Consider the following 16,933-nt stretch of genomic DNA (forward strand, 5'->3'; position numbering starts at 1 on the left):
ACTGTTGTAATCGTAATTGAATTGTACTTGAATTCAGATAATTGATTTTCTAATTCTAATTGGTTTGAATAATCTATATTAACTTTTATTTACATTTATATTAAACACAAACCTGGTGAACCATGTCACAGCTCTATAGTTTACTCATACGTAGTTAGTAATTATTACAATTTTATTATTATTATTTTTTTTATAAATCTATGAGTATAGTGATGGAAAAAAGGCTCAAACGCCCACACCATAAATATTAATACTAATATAATCATTGATTAAGAAGCCTAACAAGGTAAACAAGAGATTTGAAACTAATTAGATGATAAATAATATGTGTTTTACAGATGATTTAGGACAAACTGACCCGTTAGCATGAAGGCTCAGTAATTGTTATCAATTGTAATTTAAGTTTAGTAATAGAGAACATGCAGTAATTGTAATTTACTTTCAGGGGGAAAATAATCATTGTAATTTTAATTGTAATTGAAAAAAATGCTGACCACCGTAATCATAATTGAGTGGAAATTGAACATTGATAGTTTGAAGTAATTGTAATTGACCCCAGCTCTACTTTTCATGCTCATTTAGTCACATTTAGTATGTGTAGTACATTAGTATGAGTAACAGGGTTTGGGTCGATTACATTTTTCAGTTACCCATGTTCAATTACAATTCAATTACGATTACAGTGACCAGCATTTTTTTCCAATTACAACGATGTCTTTAATGTACTTGTGGTCACACAACTGGACACTGTGACACCAAAAGTGTCTCATGGGAGAAGAGATGAATTCATGAAAATGAGAAACAATGGAACTAAAACTCATGTCATGTGTCACGTTGTTTCTCATGTTGTCTATATTTTAACACACGTGTGTGTTAAAATGTGCATTAAATCCACTGAGCAGTGAGTCGGCCTAACGTGCCCCTCATTTTAAACCAAACCTCACTTTATAATCAAAGAAAATGTCAGGAAGACAACGTTAACGCTAGCTTTTATCAGTTTGTGCACATTAATCTCAGGGCATGGTGTCTTTATGTTTGTTGTCTTGAATTTGCTGCATCCAGATGTTGAGGACAATTATTGGCCACTGGATGGAAGAGAAGCCATAATGCTAGAGAAGCATTTCACAGGCTGTAATATCACCAAGTTTATTTACCAGTGATTAGTTCCTATTGCTTATAGTATTTCTATTATTTATTCATGTTTTAATTAAAGGGTTTCCTCATTCAGATGTAGCCTACATACAGTCTATGTTCATAAAATGAACTGTGCAAAATAATAAAACAATAATTATAAATGTGTAAATAAGCAGTAGGAACCATTCGCTGGTAAATAAAACCCAATTAAACTCCAGAAAACAATAACCAGGAGTAAATATTAAAGATATTAGCTCTAACAACTGGTACAATAATAAACTTGGTGATATTAGGGCTGGGCGATATGGGCCAAAATGGCGATATACGATATACATCTCGATTTTTAATTCAAATAAAGTCCTACTAGAAAGACAATTCTGGGTTAATTTTTCACACATAGTTATTAACAAACAGCTGATTTTTCTTTTTGTTTTTTTTGGTCGTAGATGTTCAATGTTGAATATTCACATGGAATTTACTCCGTCTCTGAAATGCTTCCAGGTTTTAGTGTCTCTCATTGGAGGAGATACTGAAGTGCTGCTAGTACGCTACTGCTAATTGTGCTAATTGTTGGAAATGGTACGTATAAGAAAGAGTCACTTGATTTTTTTTTCTCGAGACATTTATTCAGTAATTTATTTATTTAAAAGCAAACTGAAAGTGTTGCTAAAAGGCACTAAACAGTGTTGGCAACACTGCGTCTAATATCAGTGTATATTAGGGTGACCAGATCTTAAAACCTCCAAACTGGGACACTAATTTAACCAAATAAGTAAAGAAAAAAGATTGCATAAATTAACATTTATTTTTGCTTTTGGATGAAATGTATTATTGCAACGACTGAACCAAATTAAAGTGGCCATCAGCCCCCCCCACCCCCCACCCCCCCTAAAAAAGCAATAAAATAATATTAAATTGTTTTAAATAATAAAAAAAAAAAACTAGTTTTTGTTAACGCGTGGAAGACTTATGAGCTTTTTGATTGGTTTATATTGCAAGTGTTACTATGGCAACTGTTGTGATTGACAGCTCACTGTCCACACAGATCATGTTTTTGAGCGAAATGTGCTGCTGTTTTCAGGGTCTTTTCTGTCAGCGGCATCAGACGTTTATTTCTTAATAAATGGAACAAACAGGACTGAACGTGTGAAAAACCGGAACATATCAGTGTTTTATGGGAAATCGACCGAGACACGGAACGTAACTCTGAAAACTGGGACGTCTGGTCACCCTAGTGTATAAGCCTGAATACCTCTAGAAATATTTATTTAGCGTCCAAAGGGAAATCAACCCAAGAATTGAACATTTTAAACAATTTTTTTTTTTTACAGTATTTGCAAACTGCTCCTGTTGGAAATGCTCGATTTTGCATCTTCGGGTTAGCGTTAGCATTAGCGCTATGGTGGCAAGCGATTGAGGGCATAAATCTCTGACTGACTGTCTATTTAAAAAACACAACTGAGCTGCTGATTCTATCCACTGTGAGGTTTCACTAGTGTTTACCATGTGCATTACTCAGCTTTGTGTATGTTCCCAGTCTGTGTGTACGCTAACTGTCCATGCGTAGTTTCCATATCACTGAAGAAGCTCCAGACTAGTGTGAATGCAACAAAAGTAAGAAATCCTCTTTTTTTAAATAACAAAAAAAGAAATAAATAGCTGGAGTCCAAAAATGTTGAAGCTTAACTAAGTAGACATGAAAAAAGGCATGCTATGTTGCAGAACTCTATTATGATGTAAACACTGTTGATTGTTCACCACCACATGCTTTAGCGGGCGATGCTAACCATAGCGTTACGCGTACGCTTCTTATTTGACTGCCTGTGTCAAAGACACACAAGCAGCATGTGCTCTCTGTACTTGAACGTTGCTCGTGCAACCATTACATTAAATGTAGTGATTGCTTTTTTTTGTAAATAAAAATCACTGAATAAAGTGACTGATTTGAGTTTTCTTGGTTTTAGACAAAATTCTGGTAGTTGGATTTATTGAACTGTCGAGTTCACGATCACTTTCATGGTTGAGCCTCTGGAGGAGAATATATAGAGGGTTTTCACGGTGCGTCATCAAACCGGAAGTTGCCATATTGGAGGTACTCAGCAGGTAAACAAAGCAAATTCCAAATTATTGCCGTGGTTTTAGCTGCACCAATCAGCGGTCCGTGGACTCAAAGTGGACGTCTGTGACTCTGCACAGTCCACCCCACGTCCTGGTGTCAGAGGGAGCCTGAGAACAGACAGAACGATTCAGGTGTAAACCTAGAGAAGCATATCCAAGGTGGAGAGAACATGAGCAATTAATTTCCAGTGTGGACGTGGAATGGTGTGGGTCTGCTCCGACCTGCAGCTAGGATCATGGTGGCTGCCTGTAAGATTTTTTTTTTTGGGGGGGGGGGGGGGCTGTCCTCACACTCGCTGCCATGAGGACAGTAACTAGAGAGTGATATGTGCTTTCAGAGTCTCTAAAGGTGTGTTCACACCAAACGTGACTCTGGCAAATAGCTTAACGTTCAAAATCAAAACGACTTGCGCGATTCCAGCAACTCAATCTTGTGTCCTGAGTAACTGGAAATCACTCAAAGTTGAAACATTTTTAACATTTTAAGCAACTTCTTGTGACTCAGTGTCGCCACATACAATCGGCAACAAGTTCCTCCCCACATCACATCACTGTCTATAGAGTCGAGGCTGCACTGAGAGGGCTGTACACTTCCTCTACTGGACCCAAAATGAAAGTGGAATACTCCTTGAATAAACCTTTTACATTCTAAGTATATTGTGAGTGAACGCATCCTTTGATAACACCTTAAGTTGATCATTTAAACCTTAAGTACAAGTGGAGCTGTCTATGATATGTGCTGTAAATGTACGACTGCAGAAGAAGTGATCAGCCCTCTCTGTGCTGCAGTCACATACTATTCATAGTATTCTCCAAGCTCTCCAGTAACACCAGATAAAGTGCCTACATTAGTCACTAGCCTTTATGGAGGAAAAAGACACTAAGAGCTCCACAGTTGGAGCGTCCACGAGAATACCGGCAAATTCTACATACTGCAACTTTAAGTCACAATGGTAATATAGATGTCAAATGGAACCTTTTCCCTTGGTCTGACCATAGTGTAGACTGTTTATACTCTGACTCTGACCAATAAACCAAACCAAGACCAACTATGATCTCCGTCAGAGGCGTTCCCTGATCGTCCTTGCCTGCTAACACACACACCACACACACACCACACACACACCACAAGTATTTAAATAACCTCACTTTGAGAATTTCACTGTTCCAGCTTTCATTTTTAATCAAACAAGACATGTTCACCAGGGTTGATTGTTCAGAGAAACAACGCCGTCCCTAATAGGTTCAAGTTAACAAAGCACATTTCTTTCTGTCAAGCTACAGGTAAATATCATTATACTATTATATTAATTTGTACTTTATTTATTTCTATTCTGTGAAATACGCATGAAAAGGTGCATTGACATTAACAGCGTCTCTATGCACAGTCACAACCACACTTACATCCTTCATGTCTGCAGAAGGTGCTTCACTTAACCAGACAGTGCACTATCATGCATCACAGTCAAAGACAAATGGGAGTGCATGTATAATGGCTTTCTGTGTCCAACAAAAAGATTAAAGATTGTGATCATATGAAGGAAATCCATTACATAAGGAGATCGTTTCAGTTTACAATTTGTATTTATATCCTGTATGATTCGAAGAGAAGGAAACAACTAATGGTGCAATAGAGATGATAACTGGGTTGATCCAACACAAGTGAACCTTCTCCTCTTGTTCTTCACTGTTGTATTCTGTGTGCAATAAGGCATTTTAACCCTCCTATTATCATTGGGGGTCAATTTGACCCCATTCAATGTTTATCATTCAAAAAAATAATAGACTTTTTTGATATTTTTTCAATGTGCTGAACACATATTGCTCGCATTGGTGTTCCTCTGAGGTCAATTTGACCCCAACCTGTTTTAGCTGTGTGAAACTTGTCTGTCCGTGTATTGCATTCTTAATGTTATATCTTGGAAATATCACCAGGGAAAAGTTTTACTTTCAATAAGGTTTTGGAACAGCTCTTTCACAGTGAAAGTGAATTGCACAAACAATTTGCAAAAAGGAGATAAAAAAGTTAATATATTTTTTTTGAGAGGAAGGGGGGGAGGGGTCACCAACATCAATCAATATGGTTCATTATTTGAGAGTCGTGGAACCCCAAATTATAAAATATTTGGATGAAAAATTTTCAAAATCCACAAACTCTAAAACTGAATGTTTGAACAGATGGTGGTGCTTCAGGAAAGGTCAAAGGTCATGTCATCACCACTACCAATAGGGTTAGGATTATGGATTCAACTAAACAAATAAACAGTTTCCTTAAAATCATTTTCTGGAGGCAAATATCCCTGGGGTCAGATTGACCCTAAGGGTAAAATGTCACTGTGAGATGTTGAGCAAGTCCCTTAACCCCTAACTGCTCCCCAGACGCCGTAAAATGGCTGCCCACTGCTCCTCAGGGATGGGTTAAATGCAGAGGACAAATGTCATATATGCAACAACATATATGACCAATAAAGGCGAAAGCCCTGGTTTAATGGTTTAATCTTGCAATAAAAGTAATCATGGAATTATGAACATGACAACAAAAGAAAAGTCCTGTTCAAAGTTTATACAATTAGGCTTTAAGTTTAAACTGAATGAAATATATTCAGAGTTCCAAACACTGAATAAGCAGAAAGTTCACGTTTGGTCCCTACAGGTTCCCGTAAAAGAGTGCAATGCTTTTATTTATTTATTTTTATTTTTTAATTACATATTATTTTATTTTATTTTTAAGATTAGGATATGTTGAATATTTTGCAGTTAAACTCCTGTTCAAATAAATGTCTAATGTGAAGCAAAGCTGTGAGTTGTGGACAGATAGTTTTCTGAGGACCAATCAGTAGCTACTGGCTGCATCTGTGATGTTCTCCCTCAGCCGACTCCTATCAGTAGCTCAGAGTCTGTATAAGGGGTGGATGAGTGTTTACTATCAGAGTCATCACCATCAGTTGACTTTATGTTCTGTTGTTTTCAGTTTGATGAAGAATTATTTTGACCAGTTTCTCCTCCTGTCTCATGACTTCACCTTCACTTTTTACATTTTCATTGCAGACATTTGCTAAAATCAAAAAAGCTTATTTTATTTCTCATTAATGTACACTCAGCACACTATCTTGACATAAAAAAAAACAGAAATGTAGAATTTTTTTGCAAATTTATTAAAAAAGAAAAACTGAAATATCACGTGGTCATAAGTATTCAGACACTTTGCTCTGACACTCATATTTAACTCACATATTGTCCATTTCTTCTGATCCTCCTTGAGATGGTTCTGCTCCTTCATTGGAGTCCAGCTGTGTTTAATGAAACTGATTGATTGATTGATTGATTAGGAAAGGCCACACCTGTCTATATAAGACCTTACAGCGCTCAGTTCATGTCAGAGCAAATGAGAATCATGAGGTTGAAGGAACTGCCCAAGGAGCTCAGAGACAGAATTGTAGCAAGGCACAGATCTGGACAAGGTTACAAAAGAGATTCTGCAGCACTCAAGGTTCCTAAGAGCACAGTGGCCTCCATAATCCTTAAATAGAAGAAGTTTGGGATGACCAGGAGTCTTCCTAGACCTAGCCGTCCAGACAAACTGAGCAAACGTGGGAGAAGAGCCTTGGTGAGAGAGGTAAAGAAGAACCCAAAGATCACTGTGGCTGAGCTCTTGAGATAGAAGAAAGTTCCACTAAGTCAACTATCACTGCAGCCCTCCACCAGGCAGGGCTTTATGGCAGAGTGGCCCAACGGAAGCTTCTCCTCAGTGCAAGACATATGAAAGCCTGCATAGAGTTTGCCAAAAAAAAACACATGAAGGACTCCCAGACTATGAGAAATAAGATTCTCTGGTCTGATCAGACCAAGATTGAAATTCTGTTAATTTTAAGCGTTATGTGTGGAGAAAACCAGGCACTGCTCATCACCTGCCCAATACAATCCCAACAGTGAAACATGGTGGTGGCAGCATCATGCTATGGGGTGTTTTTCAGCTGCAGGGACAGGACGAGTGGTTGCAATTGAAGAAACGATGAATGCGGCCAAGTACAGAGATATCCTGGAAGAAAACCTTTTCCAGAGTTCTCAGGACCTCAGACTGGGCTGAAGGTTCACCTTCAACAAGACAATGACCCTAAGCACACAGCTACAATAACAAAGGAGTGGCTTCAGAACAACTCTGTGACCATTGTTGACTGGCCCAGCCAGAGCCCTGACCTAAACCCAACTGAGCATCTCTGGAGAGACCTGAAAATGTCTGTACACCAACGTTCACCATCCAACCTGTCAGAACTGGAGAAGATCTACAGGAATAATGGCAGAGGATCCCCAAATCCAGATGTGGAAAAACTTGTAGCATCATTCCTAAGAAGACTCATGGCTGTACAAGCTCAGAAGGTGTTTCTACTCAATACTGAGCAAAGGGTCTGAATACTTGTGACCATGTGATATTTCACTTTTTCTTTTGTAATACATTTACAAAAAATAAAATCTACATTTCTTTTTCTCTGTCAAGACGGGGTGTTAAGTGTTGAGTGAGAAATAAAAAGAACTTTTTTGATTTTTAGCAAATGGCTGCAATGAAAGGGGTTTTAATACTTTTTGTACCCATGGTATGTGTAAACATACAAGTGTTGCAAGTCCAACATTTTCTACTTTTTTGAGTCACTGATCATCTTCCTTATTATGTTACCCTTTAATTAAAATGAAACCCTGAAGTTTTGGTGTTTAAGAAGTGTTTATCAAACGTATTCCTTCAGATTATTCAGTAGTTCCAAGTTTCACAGTGTGCAGTCTCCTCTGTGACCACTAGGTGTCAGCCTCCCTCTGCTAACAGCCTAACAATAAGTCCATTATCTGTTTTAATTATTGATTTATTTTACTGTTCAATAGTTATTAAATTATCTCCATGTGTATATATTTACAGATGTGACTTTGTTTTTAATATAGTGGAAAATGACGATAACATTTTGTAGGTAAACATAACGCTCAGTGATTTAAAATAACTGTAAGAGCTAAAATTTAAAAAAATTAAAAATCATCCTCACTTTTTACAACAAATTACACCAAATTAAAATACATTAACTAAAATATCAATCAACAACAATACTTTAGACCAAATACAATTGTTTAGAGCAGATAAACAATGGTTTTAGGGTTTAGTTACTCTTTAAAATGCGTTTTTAGGGAAGTTGAGACTTGGGCTGGTTTTTATTAAAGTGGGCGGATGTTTTGGAGAGTTTGTGCAGGAAATTGTCAGATCTGGCAACCCATGGGCGTAGTTCCTCAGAACCCAAAGTAAAGTGTGAAGCAGAGCTGTGTGAGACTCCAGTCTGTGTTTGTGGGAGAAAAACTTGAAGAAACTTCAACTGTTGTTTGTCAGCTCTGGACTCAAACAGCGGTGAGTGCAGCTGATCACATTTACCCGGACAGGTCCGTTTTTACGGACCGACAGACAGGATTTGACTAAATTTCCGGGTTTCTCTGGGACCTTGAACGCATCTCGGTGAACAGTTCATTTAAACGACGTTAATTCCGTTAATATTTGCTCTGTCTGAGAAATTCCACCAGTTTCTGAAAAACTAAAGAGTTGTTCTTTACAACCAACATCGTTTATTTACTCACACGTGATGCCTTGGGGCCCTAGAAAAGAGTGGATTTTGACCCAAATCCGAGAAATGACAGAAAAATACACAAAGTTACACTAAGAACAACAAAATGAACAAAAACACACACAATGACTAAAGACTGACAAAAAACCAAAACCACAAAGGAAGAGAGTGCAAAGACATTTCCTGTTTGGTTTTACTAGTCAGTGTCAGAAACCTTAAAACCAAAGAACACAATGTGCAAACAACACAACAGAATTATACAGAATAAAACAAGAATTACTACATATGCAAAAAGAAAAGCAACAAGATAAGATAAGATATCAAAGTTCAATAAAACAACATAAATATTTGACAAAAAGACAAAGAGGGGACACGGGACAGAGATTAAGAACCAATGGTTTATAGGAAGTTACGATACAATCAGTTACATTTCTGGATCAATAAATGTGTTTCTGTTTGTGTGTAGCTAGTGTTTGTGTACATTAATGTAAATGTGAATGGATGTTTGTAATGTGTGGGAGGTTTTTACTACAACTTATTTATTGTATTTACAAGGTAAACGTAAAGTATTTATTCATTTTAATGTGACATATTTGACATGTGATCATTATTTTATTGTTTTTATTTAAAGACACAGATTGTAAATCATTAATAGAATGAGAAAACGTTGGGTTTGAGCTGCTGTAACGTACACACACCCAGAAGTGAAGGAATGCTGCTCTGCTGCTTTTTATGGAAACACTTTTGAACACTGAAGGCAATAATTATGGGATGTCGTATGTCAACATTCAATGAAGGTTTTTTAGCTTTTATGTTTACAATAATTAACTCATTTTCTTCACATTTAACACAGAGACTCAAAGACATTTCACTTAATAATGAATAAACTAATAGTTTCCTTTTTTCGTCAATCAACACTTTTACTTTTTACAAATGACAATTGCATCTCAGGAAATGTGACTAGAAAATATAAAAGTAAATAAAACTCAAACATGAAATCATTTTCAACTTCTGACGAGTCCAAACATCATATCAGATATGTACAACAACTATATACAGTGTAGCTCCTTCCACGACATCACAAACACAGGTTGTTTTCTCACACAGACGTTTATTCTCCTCCTCTCCGTCTTAACACGCCGTGAAAACTAACACGTACATAAAATAACAAAAGAATGAGCACATTACTAGGGATGTAACGATTAATCGTAAGGCAGTTAAAAATCGATTCATAGGTATCACGGTTGATATCGATTTTCTGAAAATTGAATCGCAGTACTTTTTTTGACCAGCAGAGGGCACTATCCACAAGTGTAGGCGGCGGGCGGAGTCTGCTACTACTTTTTTTCTGGCCGCCTTCTACTCTTAAATATGTTAATAAATGATTCATTACCCCTTTAGCACCGAAAGAATATCTGTAATATTACTTGAATATCTGTAAAAGTCATGTTTTTCTATTAGCTCTGTCTGCTAGCATAGCTTCTCTTCTTCACTGCAAGATATCTGCATGCCAACCGACCACTGTGTTACCAGCGCCCTCTGCTGGTCCAAACAAATATGACGTAATTTTTTTTTTAAAAAAGTCCATTTGTTAAGACACAAAATACATTTTCAGTTGCACTTTAAAAAAAAAAAAACTATTATGCAGTTTTGCATTGTTTATTATAGAACCAGAATTTAAATGAATAGGGTTCATTTTCATTTGTATTATTCCTTTATTTATTTCATTCAAGATTTATTTTTAGTTAAATTGCATTGTTTTGAATAGTTTATCAAGGAATTCTTTTGACAATGAAAAATAAAAGGAAAATAGTACAGTATTTTCTAGTTTTTTTCCCAAAAAAAAAAGTTTTCTACAGTCCCATTTTGTAAAATAAATCGTGAGAGAATCATATCGTGAACCCAGTATCGTGAATCAAATCGTATCGGGAGTTGAGTGAATCGTTACATCCCTACACATTACACAAATCACACTACAAATGGCGGTGCACAACTTAAACATGACATAAATACCTCGTTGGCTGCTTGTCATGAAAAGAGAAACTTAAAGATGCTCCACACAGTGTGAACTTAAAGATGATGCAGTAGTGTAAGCTTGTAGATGCTCCATACACACACAACTTGGTCCAACAGTACACGTTTCTTACACAAGGTTAAACCCGATCAAACTTATCTGCGCTCCGTCTCCGCTCTGACTGTGCATCGGTTAATTGCGTCGTGCTGATACCTGAAGCTAAACAAAGGTTCCGCCCTAGAAATACAGGTAAATAATCAAAACAATTAAACAACTTTAGTTATAAATTTCTTTTCAACATTAAACATTATGTAAACCATTTTACTTCACTCATAAATCATGAACTCTTTACCTTTTAATAAAATATATAAAGTATAAACATTTAAGCAGCAAACCTTTCACACAGCACTTACATACAGTATATATATTTATTGAAGATAACTTGAACTGAAGTTTAGACTTGGTGTCGTGATGTTTTCTATATCTTTAACTTTATTTTAAAATGAGGTTTGAGATAAATGTATTGATTATTTTGACTATAGACTGGATAGAAATGTCTTTGTTGAACTTCAGTCTGTTATTACCAAATAGTTATAATAAAAACAAGATTATTAATTAAAATAAAGTGCAGGAAGATGATGGAAACGTATAGATTTATAAAGTTCCAGTGTCAGAATGAAATTGAACCTTAAACATTGAAACTATTGCACTTTTACATTCAGCTGCTGAGGCACAGCAGTGTGTCCACATTACTACAGGACTGAATCAGTGCTAAATACTAGAAGTTCTCCCAGTGAGATGGACTCAGAAACATTAGTAAAGGAACGTTCCACAACTATGAGAGTGTCCTGTTCATGTGCTGCTTGTCTCTGTCCCTCAGTGTGTGGACATGTCTGCTGCCTGCAGTGGGACGTCTGGAGATCACTTCCTGTGCTCCATCTGTCTGGAGGTCTTCACTGATCCAGTCACCACACCATGTGGACACAACTTCTGTGAATTATGCATCAGCAAACACTGGGACACCAATGTGGACTACAAGTGTCCCATATGTAATCACATGTTCGGCATCAAACCTCAGCTGAAGGTCAACACTTTGATGCATGAGATGGTTTCTCAGTTCAGACGTGAATCAGAGCAGAAAGCAGCAGCTCCAGGAGAAGTTCTCTGTGACGTCTGCACTGGAACCAAAGTGAAGGCCCTGAAGTCCTGCCTGGACTGTGTGATCTCCTACTGTAGGACTCACCTGGACCTTCATCTGACAGCACCAGGCCTGAGAAGACATCAGCTGGTGGAGCCTGTGGAGAACCTGGAAACCAGGATGTGTCCAAAGCACAGCAAACCTCTGGAGATGTTCTGTAAGAGTGATCAGACCTGTGTCTGCTTGATGTGTTCAGTTATGGAGCACAAGAGTCACCAGTTAGTCCCTCTGAGAGAAGAGTGTGAAGAGAAGAAGGTGGAGCTGGAGAAGATAGAGGCTGACCTTCAGCAGATGATCCAGAAGAGACGAGAGAAACTGGAGGAGATCAGAGAGTCAGTGAGGATCAGGAAGGATGCTGCAGACAGAGTGATAGCTGAAGGTGTGGAGATGTTCACTGCTCTGATGGAGCTTGTTCAGAGAGACCTGAAGGAGCTGATGGAGAAGATGGAGGAGCAACAGGAAGCAGAAGAGAGAGAGGCTGAAGGTTTGATCAAAGAGCTGGAGGAGGAAATCTCTGAGCTGATGAAGAGAAGCTCTGAGGTGGAGCAGCTCTCCCACTCTGAAGACCACCTCCACCTCCTCCAACACTTCTGCTCCCTGAAAGCTCCTCCAGCCACCAAGGACTGGACAGAGGTCATGGTCCGTCCATCATCATATGAGGGGACTGTGCTGAGAGCTTTGACTCAGCTGGAGGACACACTCAGTGACAAGATGAAGATGAAGATGATGAAGATGATGAAGGTGATGCAGCAGTTTGCAGTAGATGTGACTCTTGATCCTCTTACAGCTCATCCTAACCTCGTCCTGTCTGATGATGGAAAACAAGTGAAACACAGTGATGTGAAGAAGAAAGTTCCAGATAATCCAGAGAGAATTTCTTGTTATTTCTTTGTTTTAGGAAAACAGAGTTTCAGTTCAGGAACATTTTACTTTGAGGTTCAGGTTGAAGGAAAAACTACCTGGGTTTTAGGAGTCGCCTCAGAATCCATCAACAGGAAGAGAAACATCTCTGTGAGTCCTCAGGATGGTTACTGGGCTCTGAGACTCATAAATAGAAATGAGTATCTAGCATGTGAAGATCCTCGAGTCATTCTTCATCTGAAGTGTGTTCCTGAGAAGGTGGGTGTGTTTGTGGACTATGAGGAGGGTGTGGTCTCCTTTTATGATGTAGATGCTGCAGCTCTGATCTACTCCTTCACTCACTGCTGCTTCACTCACAAACTTCATCCATTATTTAGTCCCTGTTTAAACGATGGTGGTAAAAACTCAGCACCTCTGATCATCTGTCCTGTCAATCAAAGAAAATGATCAGTGTCATGATGAAGCCTCACCAACAATGGATTCAATGGTTCTCTGTGAGTTCTCCCACCTTTGGGCTCCAGGATCCTTTAGAGGGAGAACATTTACTGAGGACTTCCTCCTGATCCTCACACTGATTATTACACAATGCTTACACACACGTGTTCAATGTTTCAATGGAATGAATTAAAAAGAGTTGAAAGTGAATCAAACAATCCTGACTCGTTCCTGATCAACTCTGGGAATGTAATCATGTCATATTTGGTGTTTGGATTGTGATAAGATTTGTTTGTTTTTCTTTTTAAATATTACTAAATTGTTGAATTGTTCAAACATGTTTTAGAATTAGTTAAAAGTTGTTAGTGGATAATAAAATATGAACATGATGATTTTCTAAGAAATGTAATGAAAATAAACAATTGCATTGAGAAAATAAAGTGTTGCATGTTTAAACTTCAACGTTTCCTACTTTTTTAAGTCTATACTTACAATTATTACTCCTTCTGAGATTGATCTGACTCACAACATCTAACACTGAATACCTTTGAAAATGACCTTGAACCCTGTGGATGACCTGAAACATGACAAAGTACCAGTAGATCTTTGGTTCTTATGGACCACATAGGCCTCAGACATCCTGCATTGGCCACGTAGTCAAACAAAGGTGTATCTGACTTCTTAAGGTCCTCAATGGTTGCTCAGATACCTTCTCACTTTAGATTCGCCCATGCACAGCTAACACCATGTCTTTCTATTATGAAACAGCTTTTGGCACATACCATTGTATATATCACCTCTCCTCTGTATAGTTAATATATTTGTATTTTTTAATTGTACAGGTGTTTTGCATTTAATGTTCAGGTTTTGTTGAGTAACAGTGTTTCATGCCACTGTTAGTTATTATAGTTCTTTTATCTCGATTTATTCCTTTATTACGTAGGCATTCACTGGCGGTCGGCAAAGCAAGAATTTCATTGTACAGGGAAACGTGTTTCTAACTGTACAGATGACAATAAACACTTTGATTTGATTTGATTTGATTTAACATTACATCCCCAACAACACGTTCACCAACAATTTCATCTCCTGCTTGGACAATTTTAGATTTAAGCAATTTGTTAATGCTCATACTCATTCCAAGTTGGTAAACTTATCACTGTACAAAATCAAAACACCCCGTCACATTTCATTTAGAAGTTTAAAAAACATTGATTGTATACCCATTACACTGCTCACACATCATTTACACTGATGTCCACCCCATATTCATTTATTCCACTGTATTCCTGTATCATGTTTTTCTGCAGTCAGTGTCTTCTCCTCGTTCTTCTCTCTCTGCTCTGTTTCAGGTGAAGCTGATGATGTCACTTCCTGATCTGTGGTTCACGGCTCAACTAGTCTGGAACACTCTGATGTTCTATCTCTCTATCCTGTTCTGTTGGTCCTTCTGTCCACTAACCACAACCAGTCCACGCAGATGGCTGCCACCTCTGAACCTGGTTCTAATGAAGATTTCTTACTGTTAAAAGGGAGTTGTTTCTTCCCACTGTCGCTAAATGCTTGTTCATGTGAATTTATCATTATGAATTTTATATTTTGATAAGCGCATTGAGATGACTTTGTTGTAATTTGTGCTATACAAATAAAATGAATTGAATTGAATTGATTCATCAACTCTCTCTGCTGCCATAAATGACCACCTATCCAGTCCAGATGAACTGGTATCTCGCTACAACTCAACTACCTCCTGGATACTCTGGCAGCACTGAAAACCCGGTCTGTCACTTTCACACACTCTTCCCCTGGGACACCCCTGAACTCCGTCAGCTAAAAACTGAAGAATGCAACATGAGGAAAACAGTCATTTCTGCCCCACCTCCAACCTCCCAATTCTTTCCAAAGTTCTAAAAAAAGTTGTTGCTGCACAAATCCACGTCCACCTCCCTAGCATTAACCTCTACGAACAGTTCCAATCAGGTTTCCGTGCACAACACAGCACCGAAACAGCACTGGTAAAGATTACTGACGACTTTCTAATGGCAGCTGATTCTGGCCTTCTCTCCATCCTCATCCTTCTTGACTTCTCTGCCACTACTGACAGTTTCCTATCATATCCTCCTCCATTGTCGTTTTTCTCTTGGGTTTAACAGAAGAATACTTACCTGGTTCACCTCATGCCTCTCCATTTTCATTCCCAACCCTCCCCAGTCAACAGTGGTGTGCCCCAGGGTTCTGTCCTGGGGCCCCTTCTCTTCACCATCTATCTACTCCCACAAGGCAATATTTTCAGGAAACATGGACTCAACTTCCACTGCTACGTAGTAGACATCCAACATCTCCCCTCTAAGCCCAACATGCGTCTGGTGCCTGAGAAATAAAATGTGTTATTATTATTATTACAAGAAGTTATTATTAGTAAAAAACCAGACACTAGTGGTGTGTACACTACAGAATGTCTAGAGGATCAGGTTTAATTCCACACATTGTTGTGGACAGATTGGTAAAGGTTTTCTGAGGACCAATCAGGAGTTATTGGCTGCATCTGTGATGTTCTCCATCAGCTGACTCTAATCAGTAGCTCAGAGTCTATATAGGGGGCATTTACTATCAGAGAGTCATCACCATCAGGTGACTTTATGTTCTGTTGTTTTCAGTTTGATGAAGAATCATTTTGACCAGTTTCTCCTCCTGTCTAATGACTTCACCTTCACTTTTGGTTTTAGGTCCAAACCTTTAGTTTGTCCATCATTTTGGTAGAATCAGTGGGAATAATTATATAATTTAATCACATCAAACCTCTCAGTAGTTTATACACTGTAGTCTTTATTTATTGTTGGTGCAATAAAAACATGTACTGTCAGCTTACATACATTAACCAGGTCAATGTTCTCCAAATAACAGAAGTAAGAGAACAGATCCATAAACTGTTTTTGATATTTTTTATTCATTTCTCTCATGAATGTGGAGCAGAAACACATTGGTCATGTTTAGTCTCCATGGATACTGATGTCCAGTTCAACCATCATTAGATTACAGTAACAAAAAAACACTGGAATTTGTGGACTACAGAGAGTACAGAACCACTGACGTTAATATATTTTAACAAATCAGTGATTTATGATCACTTTAACAAACAAGATAACATACAACATTCTCTCAGTGATACAACAATACACAATATTTACAAACATGAATTAAATACACCACCAAATACAGTTCAACAACCAAAACAACATGAGAAAAAGCACCAAAAAGGAAAATATAAAAGAAAAGAAAATAAGAACATTGTACAAGGGGTATTTAAAATAAATAAATAAATAAATTTAACCTAATTATCAAATTAAATCATTTTCTTACATGAACATTTTCCATTTTGTCTAGGAGTCTTTGAAACAAGAAGTCATTGACAAAACTGTGTCCGAGCATTGGACACATTAAAGTGATGAGCAGACACCTCTGAAGAAGACTGGCAGTTGACAGTCGAAACAGGGCAGGAGATCAAAGTAAACTTCCTGAAAAAAGTTGTCTGAATAAATGAAGTTATAATAATGATAATAAAAAAAAGCCAAAACAGTTCAT

At 37.7% G+C, this 16,933-nt stretch overlaps 1 protein-coding gene across 1 annotated transcript; it reads left to right on the plus strand.

The window, feature by feature from the left end:
- The first annotated feature begins 8,503 nt into the window (after positions 1-8,503).
- LOC114457558 (E3 ubiquitin-protein ligase TRIM39-like) lies at positions 8,504-13,807 on the plus strand. The gene is made up of 2 exons (XM_028439508.1): positions 8,504-8,632; positions 11,738-13,807. The coding sequence occupies exon 2, from the start codon at positions 11,747-11,749 to the stop codon at positions 13,361-13,363; it is 1,617 nt and encodes a 538-aa protein (XP_028295309.1). The 5' UTR covers positions 8,504-8,632; positions 11,738-11,746; the 3' UTR covers positions 13,364-13,807.
- The last annotated feature ends 3,126 nt before the right edge of the window (positions 13,808-16,933 follow it).

The sequence above is a fragment of the Gouania willdenowi genome, chromosome 24 (assembly GCF_900634775.1).
Source record: "Gouania willdenowi chromosome 24, fGouWil2.1, whole genome shotgun sequence".
Lineage (NCBI taxonomy): Eukaryota > Metazoa > Chordata > Actinopteri > Blenniiformes > Gobiesocidae > Gouania > Gouania willdenowi.

Bases quoted from the DNA above. Each gene is read 5' to 3' on its own strand.
- LOC114457558 (XM_028439508.1), top strand. From the start codon at position 11,747: ATGTCTGCTGCCTGCAGTGGGACGTCTGGAGATCACTTCCTGTGCTCC.